Below are 13,571 nucleotides of genomic sequence, written 5' to 3' on the forward strand. Positions count from 1 at the left end.
TGTGACATAGACAAACACTTCCTCTTCCCTTGATGGTGAAAAACTTTTGGCCAACCTCATCTCTAGCAGAGGAAGATAGTTTAGAGGGCTTAAACGGTAGCTAACTCAGCGTCACATGCTGCTGATATACCGTGTGCATGTAGACACTGCAGTGCTTATTTTCAACCACTTTACTGTTTTTAATGGTGATCCATCGAGCGACCCAGCTGCAGATGATGAGCGACTGATGTTAAGGTTTGGCTACCGGCAAGGAGAAAGTAAGGAGAAATGGAAGAAGTAGTGTCAAACAAAGATTCATCTCAAGGCACAGGTAAGAAGAGAGACTGTAACATTTGGGAGTATGTTTAAGCAAGCGATGCTTTGTAGTCCATATTATCTGTTGCTCATGATGCTCATGACATGTATTATTTCTTTTCTTTTTGTTAATTTGGTTTGTATGTAGATTCAATTTATCTATTTCTTAAAATGGCAATAAAATTATAATCATGCTCTTATTTTATGTAGATTGGAAATTTTTCAGCAGTGCCAATAAAGGCATTACTTTTGCATATGGGTGCATGAACACACTATGTGCACAATGAGCCTCTGAGGCATCCTCCTAGTCAAAAGAGGGTTTGTGAACTTCCTGAACTTCCTTCTCTTTGACATATTCTTGTTCTGTGCGCGAGTCTGTGTGTGCTTTAACTTCTGTATTTTTACTGAACAGGATATGACTACTGCCCATCTTAGCCAAAAGCCGAAACCTCAACATTTGTTCATTATTCATGACAACATTGGAACTGGTTTGGCAGTCAGTTAAACTAAAATGGCTTCCCATTTACTTTTAAGTTCCCAGTCAAAAAATAGATTGTGTGATTTAAATTGATGAGCATAGGATTGTTTACTGCTGGGTTGTTTTTTTTTTATTTATGAAGAACAAATTGATTAAAAAAGGAAAATCATTCTGATTTTGCTACAGCTTACTGACTGTTCTAGCTCACTGAAAAGCTTCTAGTGTGAAAAACAAGGACTCTATATGTGCATTATAGGACGTGACACAAATTGCAAGCAGGATGTGGTTGGCCATGGTGGAGGTGTCGTTGTGAGAGGGAGATTTCTTTTTCTCAGTTGTTGCATCTGTTGAAATTTATTGGGTGATAACATTTTGGTATGTCAGAAGGTGAGACAACAATTAAACAGTCAGTTTCATGATGAGAAATGTGATAAAAATCCACCATGTTGTGTTTTAATTAACTATTATCTGAAGTTTTAAGGAAATGCTTTTGAATAGGTTTCAAAACAGGAACTGTGCTTTGGATGCTCTTCATCGATCATCGCTGTTGGACAATGATTTTTAATGGATTATTATGGGTGTGGAAATGTAATAAGTACATTGTAATTCATATAAATTTATCTGCAGAGCTAAAATATTATGTCATCACCAATCATCATTGACACGTGACAGTGAGCACAGAAGCTCAAAGGTTTATTATCAAATCCATTTTATTTCCTTTGATATCATAAAAGGAAAGATTATTATTTGAGGATAAAGAAACTGTTCACGTGAATATTAAATCTGATTTGGCCTTATGTTTGTTGTGATAGTGTACACATGAATCACATGTCGTATATGTATCATCGATCTTAGATTTTCCATTTTTCATTTCAGCTGTGAGGAGGGTACATCCAAAGTCTGAAACCAAGCGTTACAGTGAGATCTTCAGAGATTTTGATAATCTTGATCTCTCGTTCATCTCTTCGTAAGTTGATACTCATTGGGACTCATACACTCATGCAGTGATCTGAATTCTGTGATGGAAAAGTGAAGTGGTTAGTGGTGTGTTCATCATAAAAAAAAAAAACAACAACACAGGATAAAACAAGTCAGATAGCCTTTATTAGTTTATAGCTTTAATCCAAAACAAGCTCAATGACAAAGTATATTTCATTGACGTTCATTCTTTTTCTTTTACACACGATGTCTTATCTGATACACGTTCTCATTTGTGACAAACTTTGACACTAAAATGACTTCCTTTGTGGGATAAATGTTTATAAATAAAAACCACAGAAGCAGTTCTTTGATGCAACATTGACTACTGAAAAGTAGAGGAAACCTACAAAAGAAACCTAAAAGCAGTTGTAAACATCCTGTGTCTATGTTTTTCCTTATGCTTGTATATTATATTATATTATATTATATTATATTATATTATATTATATTATATTATATTATATTATATTATATTATATTATATTATATTATATTATATACAGTAGATATATTGGTAAGAATGAGAAATGGGATTCAGCGACAGTGAGTGAGTGAGTGAGTGAGTTCTGAGGAACAAACCTGTGGATATTGCTGTTGATTTGCATGTGTTTTTCCCAATGACATTTGCTCTGTGTTTAGTGATTCAGAGGATCTGCTGGCAGACAGTGACTCCCAGTCCATTTCAGAATTCAACTCTGCAGAAAATGCAGACGTCACAGAGCAAAATGTAAGAGATTTATTCTTAACAATAAATGAAACACATGTAAGTATGTTTTCTTACGCTGCTGAGCTCAGATCATGTTACTGAAACTGCTGAGCTCATTGACACCAGAAGTAGTGGGGATGCTTATGGAACCAGTTACAGAAATCTGTAGGTGTGGTTTAAGGAAATTGGCTGTTGCTTTATTAGAATATGACTCTCTTGTTCCAACAGTGTGAAGATACACTTTGTGCACAGATTCGTTCTGAGGCCAGTGAAGTGGATGGAAACCAAACAGGTATGTTTTGTGCAATAAACAAGCAAAGGGAAAACAAAAAGGAAGTGGTGATGCACATTTTACAGTCTGTCTGTGTCTGGCACATAAACTGTAAAACGTTGCTTATACAGGCAGTCAGAAAGGTTGCCATCTTGCAATCTTAGCGATAAAACACTGCTGTCAGCAGTGATGAACTGGTCATGGAGAGCACCAGGATATTTCCTGGTGGTTTGGCTGCCAAACTTGGATAGCCAGGCTGAGATGCTTTTTGTTTTTGATTGTTTGCTTTTAATACAAACAATCCGTTGTGCGGCTCATTTGGGTATCTGACAAACTGACAGCAACGCTGCACACAAACACACAATCTCATCTCTTCTTCTTGTGAAGCTGTCTGTAACAGCACTGCAGACACATGTGCCCACCCCCACCCCTCTTCCCAAAGGAGTCAAGAGGCAGCCACTTAAAAACCAAATAGTTTTGGCGAGCAAAGTGGTGTTCAATAACTGACATGTTTTTCAGAAATGGAGCAGACATTAAATAATAGTGGTGACAACAGACACACAACCATCCAGCACCAGCAGCTTAAAGAGGAGGATACTGTAGCTGATGCCAAAACTAAAACAAAAGTTTTAAGTTGTAACAAATGATAATGAAAATTTTAAACATGGTTAACTACATGAACACAAGATAATACATGATATGACTGTTGAAATGTATTATTATTTCATATTACATTTAATTGAACCTTTATTTAACCACATAAATAAAGGTTACTGAATTTGAATAGCTTGGAATTTATGGGTGTCTTTTGGGTTTTTCTGTACAAAGATGAAGAAGTGAGCTCATGCAGCCACGGCAGTGGTGGACAGCAGTAGCAACCATCCGAGCAGGACCTCTGTACCTTTCACTTGTGGTATGACACTGGTTGACACAGTAGTCAAATTTATAACTAGTCTGGAACATTTTGTTTTAAAAATAGGATTAGTCTCAAGATTATGTGGATGATGGTGTCACCTATTCTATCTAATATACTGCTGGCTGCACTTTAACAGTTTAGTAGAAGATAAAAATAGTGTCAATTTATGAGATTTGAGTTCAGGTTATAGCAGCACAACAGAAATATTTATGAGGGAAAGAAACAGAAAAGGCTGTGGGTTGGTGCATGTGAAGCCTTTGTTGTTTTATTGTTTTACACTCTTACATCAGTAGATGCCCAAACTAACTTGGTGTTTTGCGTTAACTGGGTGGTGTTGTCCTGAGATGGTATCAAATTCCCAGCCTGTATTATTGTCCCAGTGCGCCCCTGGCTGTCAGTGAGGCTGATTGTGTCTGTTTCAGTCTTTGGTTATTTTCTTACACTAAGCTGTGATTTGTAACTGCCCTTTTGTAACAAGATTAAGATAAAGATAGAGGATTTACAAAGGAGTCTGACGTTCTACGCGTATATGTATAAATTAGAGGAGTAGATACAGTAAGAAGAGACATGTCAGTTTTACTGAGCTTGAGGAAAAATAAATACAGAGAAAAATATCGCACATGCTCACGGTTAAACACATAAAGGTGTTTCCTTTTGTGGCAGCCTCAGTTAAATCCAATACAGGTCGCAGCACATCTCCTGAATTAAAATCTGAGCAAGACTGTATTTAGGTAACAAAAATGGTAAAAATGACTGCGCAAATTTAGAATCGTTCCACAAGTAATCCACCCCCACCCAATCTTATCCTGCAAGCTAAGTCACACAGCAGGAGGTTAACGTCACTCAGTGCTCCTCTAAAGTCTGTCCTTCCGCAATCTGGACCCAACTAGGATAATCCTCAATCCAAGCCCCTGTTCAAGACAGATTTTTTTTTTGTATTTTACTGCGGTTGTTTTTTTTTCCCCACCTCTCTAACTATATTGGATGTCATGACACTGAGACAATTTAATTTGCTTGTCTGTCTCAAGATCTAAAGGTTCAAGATCTCTGTGTGCACTGTCTGTAGAAGTGAAAGTTTTTTAAAGTTTATAAATACTCTGATACTCCATAAAAGAGAATCCAATAAAATTACATTTTATCAAACATTGCAATGAGAAATTTTGAATAAAAAGAAGGAGGGTGGGGAGCTTTTGGAGGACCTTGTGATTGTCACACAAACGTCATCCATCCTGTGTTTCAGTGAGTCACAGAGGAAGATGAGTGGTTGGTATATCAACACCCTGTTGGTTTACATGAGGTAGAGCTGTAACATGATGGTGTCTGATACTGCCCACAAGCTCTTAGTATGCTTTCTACTTGCTTTTACAACGCGACTTGTTTCATCATAGCTCACCAAAAGTGAACAGGTGTGAGGGGGAGGGGCCAGAGACAGGGAGGAAGAGGGGAGAGGAGGGAAGTCATTGAGCTCAACTCATTTTTGTTTGGTTCATGGAAACCCTCTTCTGTCAGACCGCATTCCCATTTTTTGTTTACAGACAGACTTGGAATAGATTGTACAGTTTGTTTGTTTGTTTTTTTCTATTTTGTTTTGTTTCTTTCGGCAGCAGATTACTGTATAAAAAGTGTTTGAGAGCCAGAAATGCCCATAGTCTGCTGAGACCCTCTGGAAATTACAAGCTTTTTCTCTGAGGAGCAGCTATGACTTTCCATATGCAATCATTGTTTTCTGTTTTGGGTTTGTGCACCTTCTTTCCTTGATGATTTTTGCTTAATTTGATCTTATTTGATTGCGTCTGGAAGCTTGTGGTTGACACTCTAGACTAGATTGGTGTTTCTTTGGTCAGGGGGCGGGGGGTGCTGGTTGAGTCCTTCAGGAGAGACAATCTGTTGGGTCTAGCCCAGTGGACTTATCCCTGGATACAACTCCAAGTGTGTAGAGTCTACAGTGATGCTGATGTACTCCCTCACAGCCCAAGAAGCAGACTTGGCCCTTTGTCGCTGTGAGGATGGAGTGGAGACGGCACTGCAGTATGCCAAGATATGGTGCCGCTATGCCAAAGATCTTCTCGCCTGGATGGAGAAGAGAATCAGCTTGGGTGAGTGTGTATGCAGCTGTGGAAAGGAAATAGTATAAACAAATGATTATGATATCATGGATGTGGATTTGAATTTAAACTGTGCACAGAGGCAAAAATACAAAGGTTGCTAAGATATTTCAAATCCAGTTTTGCCCACTATGCAGAGACTAGTTTCAGAAAATTACAAGAACAATTTTGAAAGTTTTTGGCTGTGTTGATCATGTTTCACATGTAATTTTGACTTACAGAGTTCATAAAGTTATACAGAAGCATTCTAATGTTGGGATGGTAAAAGAAGCAGAGCTTAGCTTTTTTATGCAGGAAAGGATTAAAAGCAATTGTGCTTCACTCAATATAAACTGATTTTCAACAGGTTCCTACTCTGCAGAAACATAAAAAGACATTCAACACATCTTTAAAAACAGTACAATCTTACAGAGGGACAAAGCAGTAGAGTTTTATTTTACAGTAGTAGCAGAGAGAAAGAGAGAATAGGAGAAAACTGAATATTTGAATATAAGCAGGCGGAGTACCATTACATATTCAGAAGTTTGTTTGTTTGGTTTTTCCAACCCACCGAAGCTGTCTGACAGTATTGTAGTCCCCCAGTAAGCCACATGCTGCACATGCAGAGAAAGGATTAAAGATTAGCCTGCATGAGGAAGGTAATAAACAAGAGTGGGTTCATTTGGACTACATAGACAGTGATTAGTCTTGTATCAGCCTGAACAGGTGCCAGTGTCCAGGAAGGGATATAAAGATTACAAGTCTCTGGGTAGCAATCAAAAAACAGTCATCCAGTTTAGCTATGTAAGGAGCAGTGTAAGGCAACAAGGCAACAGCAACTGATGAGCAATGCAAGATGAAGCTTAACCCAAACAAGTGATTACACAGAAGCAGACCAACACTTCTTGTAATATCCTCAGGTTAAACCTTTATCAGAACACTGCCTACGTCAGATTAAGGCCTGTGCTGATTGGTCAGTTAGTGATAGAAACTTTCACACTCTCAGGTATAAATACTTAAACACTATAAAATAATCTTTTTTCTTTTTTTGGTGGTAGCTCTTCATCCTAAGACACTGCAGGTTTAAGACACTTGAACTGATTTAGTAAAGAGTTCTAAAAGGTTTAATGAACTTTTCACTCAGTGTCTTATTAATCTGATAATAGAATGAGGCGAAATGGTATCACCAAGTTTCACACAAAAAAAAGTCTTAGCATTAAATTGGGACCATTGATGAGTAACAATAATCATCACGCTAAACTGGTTCCATTTCAGTGAGTTGCGTTTTGCTTTTCTTGTTTTTATGTTGAGCATTGTATGGATATCTAGATAATGGAAACTTTCTGGTGATTTTTGTTGACAGAGCAAGAGTTTGCAAAGAATGTCATGAAGACAGCTGAAGGTGCAAAGGCCAATGTGGCTCAGCAGGTATGAATTCATTTACCTTCGGTAAAGAGTATTCTTTAGCAAGTAGAATAATGTGTTTGAATGTGTGATTGTGACACAAACAACTTAGCAGTTTTAACTAGATCTGCTGTGGACAAGCTTTTGTAAATTTGTTCTGGCCGGTAGGAAATGATGCCTCTACAGTACATCTACACCATGGCTCTGGAGCAAGATATCAAGAACAGCATATCCTCCAGAAGAACTGCTGAACTGGTACAAAGCCGATGTTACCAGGTAAAGGCGACCACACATAGATAAAGAAAGTGTGAGTTTGATAATTCCTCTTTGTATTTGATCTTTTTTTTTTAATTCATTGTCTTTGTGACCTAGGCTATGGTCGCTAAGAAGAATGAGATTGATAAGTGGCGCAGAGAGTTCAAAGAGCAGTGGTCAAGGGAACAAAGGAGGATGGTAACTGAATCAGGATTCATGTTTATAGCTGGAGTAGAATTATGTCTATAATTCATTTTGTTTATCATGTAATTTAATTAAAATTGTGTAGGAATCCTTGAGTGTGCATGTGTTGATGAATGTTGTATCTTTAGTTATGTTAAAATCTGAGTTAGCTTTATAATCAAAAATTTAAAAAAAATATTTTTGTTTTTTTTTCTGTATTGTGCATCAGAATGAAGCTGTAACTGCACTTAAAAAGGCCAAACAGCAGTACTTCCAGCGCTGTGAAGAACTGGAAAAGGCTAAAGCAATTTCAGCTAAAGCTGTGGATGACACAGCTGGAATTAAAACATTGGATAAGAGACGGAAGTCCAAAGATGAAGCCCAGACTAAGGTTGATGCCATTTTAATACATTATATTAATATAATCTGAAGAAATAACGTTAGACTAAAATTTGCTATAAGACAAAAACACAATTTTACGGAATGTTATAATTTAAAAACAAAGAAATAGATCTTTTAAAATTTGTCCCTTTTGGGATTACAAAGACATCTCTGGAATTGTATTCCAGCTCTCAGGCGCTCTGTGTCTCCCACAGGTTGTCGAGGCAGAGGTTCAGTACAAACAGTGTGTGAGTGACGCCAAGATCCACCAAGATGAATTAGTGAAGGTGAAAGAGAGAATCATCTCTCACATTCGAAAGCTCATCTGTCAAGGAGATACTGTGCTTAAGGAGGTTGGTATGAAATCAAGAAACGCAAACATCTGCCATCCTGTTGGTATGTGTTTAAACAAGTTGTGATATGAATACAGGATGTCATGTAACATTAAGGATTCAGCTTGTGTGTGCTCATTCAACTGATAAAACTGTGTTTAGTAAAGTCATCTAGATCAAAGTTTTTATGCTTTAATCAGCATGGTGTATAATATATGCCTCATCATGAATTAATGCATGTCTTTTCTTAAATATAATACAAAAAGGAGTGATTTTGGTTTGCAATTTGCTCATAATGTAAAAAACAAAAGAAGACAAGAATCAGTTATGAAGCATTTCAGCACAGACAATACATTTTAATGCATTTAAAAAAATATATGATTAATTTGGAGTTGAATTTGACACTGCAAGCAATGGTGGAGATATGAAAAAGAAATCTGTAAGCAGAGAAGAGAAAAGCTTTTTTTTTGTTTTCAAAATCATTGCTTTGGGTTCAAATCAGACTTCCTCTTTGCGTCAGGCCACAGTCAACATGTTCTACTACCAGCGACAGCAGACAGAACCTGTTCCCCTTGGTTACCACAACCTGGAGATAACATGCAGATCGCTGGAGCCGGGGGAGCCCTATCTGCTTTACATCCTCAGCAGGCGTCGCCCTGAGCAGCCTCTCCAAACCTTTGTTTTCCAAGAGTATATTCCTCAGGGGAAAGGGTATGAAAAAGTGATAAGTGGTTATTTCTAATATTATTTTGGCTGTTATTTATAGATTCAAATTTTGCAGATTTTTAAAAGATATAAAAAGACAAATTTATTAACGCTGTCAATAAAAGGGAGATGAGTATTGTGATATCTGGATATTCTTTCATTTTTCATGTGCTGTTTGTTCAAAAGGCACAGAAATATGTGGCAAATGATCATATCAATATTTTATTTTTTAAAGCAAACGAAAGACCAGCAGTGGACTCAGTTCTCTGCAGGACCATGTACACCCGACAGATGATATTGCTGCCAGACGACTCAGTGATGGCAGTAAGAACTTTGAAATCTTATGCCATGAATGCTCTTTCAAAGAATTTCTTGCCATAATTCTGTTCGTGTTTTGCTGAATTCTAGAAAAAATGGGACACAGTGATAGTGAGAGTATTGGCGGTAGCCTGGAATCATTGTCCAGTCCCGGTAAGAATGTTTTTTTTTCTTTGTAATTTTTGTTTATCTGCTAGTCAAAACTTTTCTGTGAATAACATTTCCCCTTTTTCTGCAACTCTGCTCTGTGGGAATGGATCATGAAAGGTCACAAGAGGCTGCCAAAAACAGCATCTTCTTTGACAGTGTCATCAGATGATCTAGATGAGCGAGATGTAGCGTCAGAATCAGGTTTGTTCCCTCCTTTCATTTTCATCACTAAAATCACATTACAAGTCATTAGCACTGACGTTAAACTTCATAAACCTGTCCTCTCCTCCTCTATGCAGAATGCATTGATGGCCAGTCTGTAAAAACTCGAATGATTTCTCGAGCTGCACGAACACACAGGCTTAGGAAAATGAAGAGCAAGATGGTTAAATGCAAGCAGTGTGATAACTACATTGTTGTCAGTGGGATTGAATGTGAGGAGGTACGAGGCCACATTAAGATGCATATCAAGTAGACCAGCAGCTCAGACCAACATTGACAGAGTCAGTAAGATATTCACACTATCATATGCATGTTTTTTTTCTGTCACATATTCAGTGCGGCCTAGCTCTGCACAGGAAGTGCATGGAAGTGTGTCAGCTTGAGTGTGAGCACAAGAAGGGCACGGTGTTTGGAGTGGAGCTCTCTGAGTTGTCACGAGACAGGTCAGATGGGGTACCATTTTTGGTAATGCGCTGCACATCTGAGATTGAGAGTCGAGCTCTCTCTGTCCAGGTATTATTTGCCATCACTGTGGCCAAATCATACACTGCTCCCTAAACTGCCATCCTTACGATCTGGTTTTGTTTTCTGAGGGTGTGTATCGTGTGAGTGGGTCCAAACCTCGCATTCAGAAACTCTGCCAAGCCTTTGAGATGCAAAAGGAGCAGGTGGACCTTTCTGATCTCTCACCACATGATATCACTTCTATCCTTAAGCACTTCTTCAAGGAGGTATGGAGGTTTTTAAAATATGAACATCACTGCATTCATTCAAATTCTTAATGAAATATACAACACAGTTTTGTTTTTTTTCAAAAGTTTTTAAATGCAAAGGGGGAAATATTTTTTATTAATGATGACTTTAAGTATCTTGCAGTAATGCATTTTTTCCTCATACTTCACATTATGATCTCAATAATTTTCCTTCCAGCTTCCAGAGCCTTTGCTAACCTTCGACCTGTACAATGATTTTATCGCTGTGGGGAAGACTATTCAGCACATGAGTGAAAGGGAAACATCATCAGACCCTAACGAAACAATGGACATCATTCACAGTCTGCAAAAGCTATTGCAGAGACTTCCTTTGCATTGCTTCAACACTTTGCTGCACATTATTTCTCATTTGCAAAGGTGAGTATGCAACTAGATAGCACGTTGGATCAAGGGTACATTTTCTTTATTGTTCATTGCAACATGAATTCCCTTTTTTCTATTAAAGCCCACCTTGTCTGAGTGTGTTTATTGTTTGTCTCCATAGAGTTTCAGAGAACTACGAGAACAAGATGTCCCCTAGTAATCTGGGTATTGTATTTGGGCCAACTTTGTTGCGCCCCCTAGTGTCAGTGGACATGCCAATGGTGGCCATTTTGGAGACAAGCTACCAGGCTGTACTTGTTGAGTTCCTTATTACACACCACAACAAGATTTTTGGCCAGGAGCAGAGACCCAATACTCCCCCTCCCCCAGTCCCAACAGCACCTCTTCCAGATACCCCTCCCAGGGCTTCTTGTCCACTGGATGGAACATCTAATGCTCAGTTAGAGCCTGAGACTTCCTCCAGAGACCAGTCACGCTCAGTAGAAGTAAGTACCTCAGTTTAAAAAGGATAAGTAACACTTGCTTGGAATTCACTCCTGTTTGAGAGCAGTTGCACTTGCATGTTGTTTTAAAAGCCTTAACACCTTAACCTCCTTATTCCATGAGGATTAAGAAACTGGACAGCTGCTGTATTCCTGCTTCACTCTGAACTCTGCCCTGCTTGAGCTCCTTGCAAGCTTCGCTTTGTGGGCACTGCTATTGCTTAGAAATAGAAAATTTGTTAACCAAACTATAAATATTTGCAGAGGCTGTGAAACAGCTCAGAGGCCATAAGGGTGGCGGTGATTAATAACACTTAGTTCAATGATTCAATACCTCCATGTTTTTCCTGATGGAGTCAGTTGCCTCTGCAAGAATCCCTCACTCAGACTGTAGTGCTGTAGGATTAGATGTGGTCTGTAAACACTTACAGAAATCCACCCCTCAACTTGTGTCATTCCAACAGAGACGAACTATCAAGAGAGACTCAAGCGAGGGTTATATATCTGACAAGTCTTCATCCAATGAAGCAGTGGACCAGCTCAACCATGAGACCAGTGAGAGAGCAGGTAGGCTGATGTGGCAACAGAGCAGTTAAAAATAGCATTAATGTCTTATATACTACTGGTCTAGGGAAGTTTGAGTTTGCTAGTGTAATGAGTTATAGCCCATTACATCATCTTTTATTTATGCTGCTTGAGAACATGTTTTAATTAGGCTAATCCTATCAGGCATCCTGGAGGTATTACACTCACAGCTCCCAAAGTGTTTACTTAATTTCTAACAGGTTGTTGGTTCTTGATTAGAGTTACTCAGTATCTTTCTAAGCACCTGAAACTGTGGGTGTAGCGTACCACAAAGTCTGTTGCCATTTTTATTCCTCGCTATGTGCATTTCCTCCAGGTATTTTTGGAACTAAAACTGCTTTGTTACTGAATGTAGCTCTGTAAAAGTTATTTAGACTGCTTAGCGTTTGTTGAGATATGTGCTTAAGGGAGAACTGTTAAATAAAAGTGGAGTTTGTGTTGTGATTATGTTGGGCTGAAAACCTTTGAGAAAACTATTTTTTCCTCCACAAGAAGCTCCTGCTATTTGTTGCTCACTTTTCTCTTGCTTTTACTCTTCTCTGTGGCCTCTACAACTGCAAAAACCAAAGCATTTGCATATATGAGCTTTGTATTTTTTCTTCACTGTTAAGTCTTTGCAGGAGGTTGTGCAAGTGTGCACTATCCAGAAGGATATTGAACATTTGCATGAAGATCTTTTCACATTGTAGGTTTAAATGAGTCCTGATGACTTTAAGTTCTGCCTTTGCTTGATGTTTCTGAAAAGCAGGATGCAAAGCGAGCCAGGTTTAGCAGAAATCATTTCAGTGACGTGTGTTTGCACTGCTTTGCTTTGTGAATAACATACCTTTTCTCCCTCTTTTGCTCCAGTCCTGGCTATGAGAGTAGCATCTAGTGACCCTCAGGGTGAACCACTGGCGGAATCTGCTTCTGATTCAGGGATTCAACCACACTATCGCTTCACAAGACAACCTGTGAAGTACCAACGGCATCATAATGCAGGAACCCGACTCTCTAACCCTGGTTGTGTGACAAGACAGTCAGGAGCTCCAACAAGTATACATCAAGGGAGTGCAGACAGCAGCCGCAGCTCCTCTCCTGAGCTACGAACACAAAAACTTACTCACAACTTTGATGCCCACTGTGAGAACATTAAGCAGCCCCACCAGGCCACTGCGAACACAGAGAGTAAAGTGGATGTTCCACTGAGCCCTCGTGAGGTTGTGCAGTACATGCTGGGACTAGACTCAACATTTGTAGGTGCAGCACAGAATTCTTCTCATGAAGTGACAACAAGTTGGCAAGCTGATCAGAACGTAAATCTGAACAATAACAGACAGAGCACTGGACAGAGTTATCAGCACTATTCATCACCAAAGACGATTCCTGTGGACCACAACCTGAGTTCTCCTGCCCAGAAGATCCTGTCTGGTCTGAAGCTGAGACGCAGTCACTCAGGGAAGGATGAGCAGCTCTTTGTTTGAATAATGATTTTTTTTTTTAAATGCATTTATGATCACTTGGAAACTGCAATAATAATAACACTGCTTTCATGTAATTTAAAAAAAAAAAAAAAAGTCCAATATTTAAGGCACAAATATCCCCTCTGACATGCACATTTCAAACACTCAAAAACGTCCATGTAAATTTAAAGGAAACAGCTTGGATTTGACATTTAAAGCATATTTTAAAAAGTTCAGTATTTATACTAGAAGGCCACAATCTTAACAGCAATTAATCAATGATCT

At 38.6% G+C, this 13,571-nt stretch overlaps 1 protein-coding gene across 1 annotated transcript; it reads left to right on the top strand.

The window, feature by feature from the left end:
* Positions 1 to 267: 267 nt before the first annotated feature.
* On the top strand, positions 268 to 13,537 carry gmip (GEM interacting protein; the record flags this gene model as incomplete). Its single annotated transcript, XM_079253095.1, has 21 exons — positions 268 to 310; positions 1,649 to 1,739; positions 2,393 to 2,480; positions 2,688 to 2,751; positions 5,617 to 5,742; positions 7,094 to 7,158; positions 7,303 to 7,410; positions 7,507 to 7,587; positions 7,802 to 7,963; positions 8,169 to 8,306; positions 8,806 to 8,996; positions 9,226 to 9,314; positions 9,399 to 9,461; positions 9,576 to 9,659; positions 9,758 to 9,900; positions 10,017 to 10,193; positions 10,274 to 10,411; positions 10,611 to 10,810; positions 10,938 to 11,262; positions 11,724 to 11,826; positions 12,694 to 13,537. 21 exons carry the CDS (start codon positions 268 to 270, stop codon positions 13,305 to 13,307), a joined length of 3,093 nt encoding a protein of 1,030 aa, XP_079109221.1. The 3' UTR covers positions 13,308 to 13,537.
* Between the last annotated feature and the right edge of the window lie 34 nt (positions 13,538 to 13,571).

Source organism: Telmatherina bonti, assembly GCF_933228915.1.
Source record: "Telmatherina bonti genome assembly, chromosome: 14".
Taxonomy (NCBI): Eukaryota; Metazoa; Chordata; class Actinopteri; order Atheriniformes; family Telmatherinidae; genus Telmatherina; species Telmatherina bonti.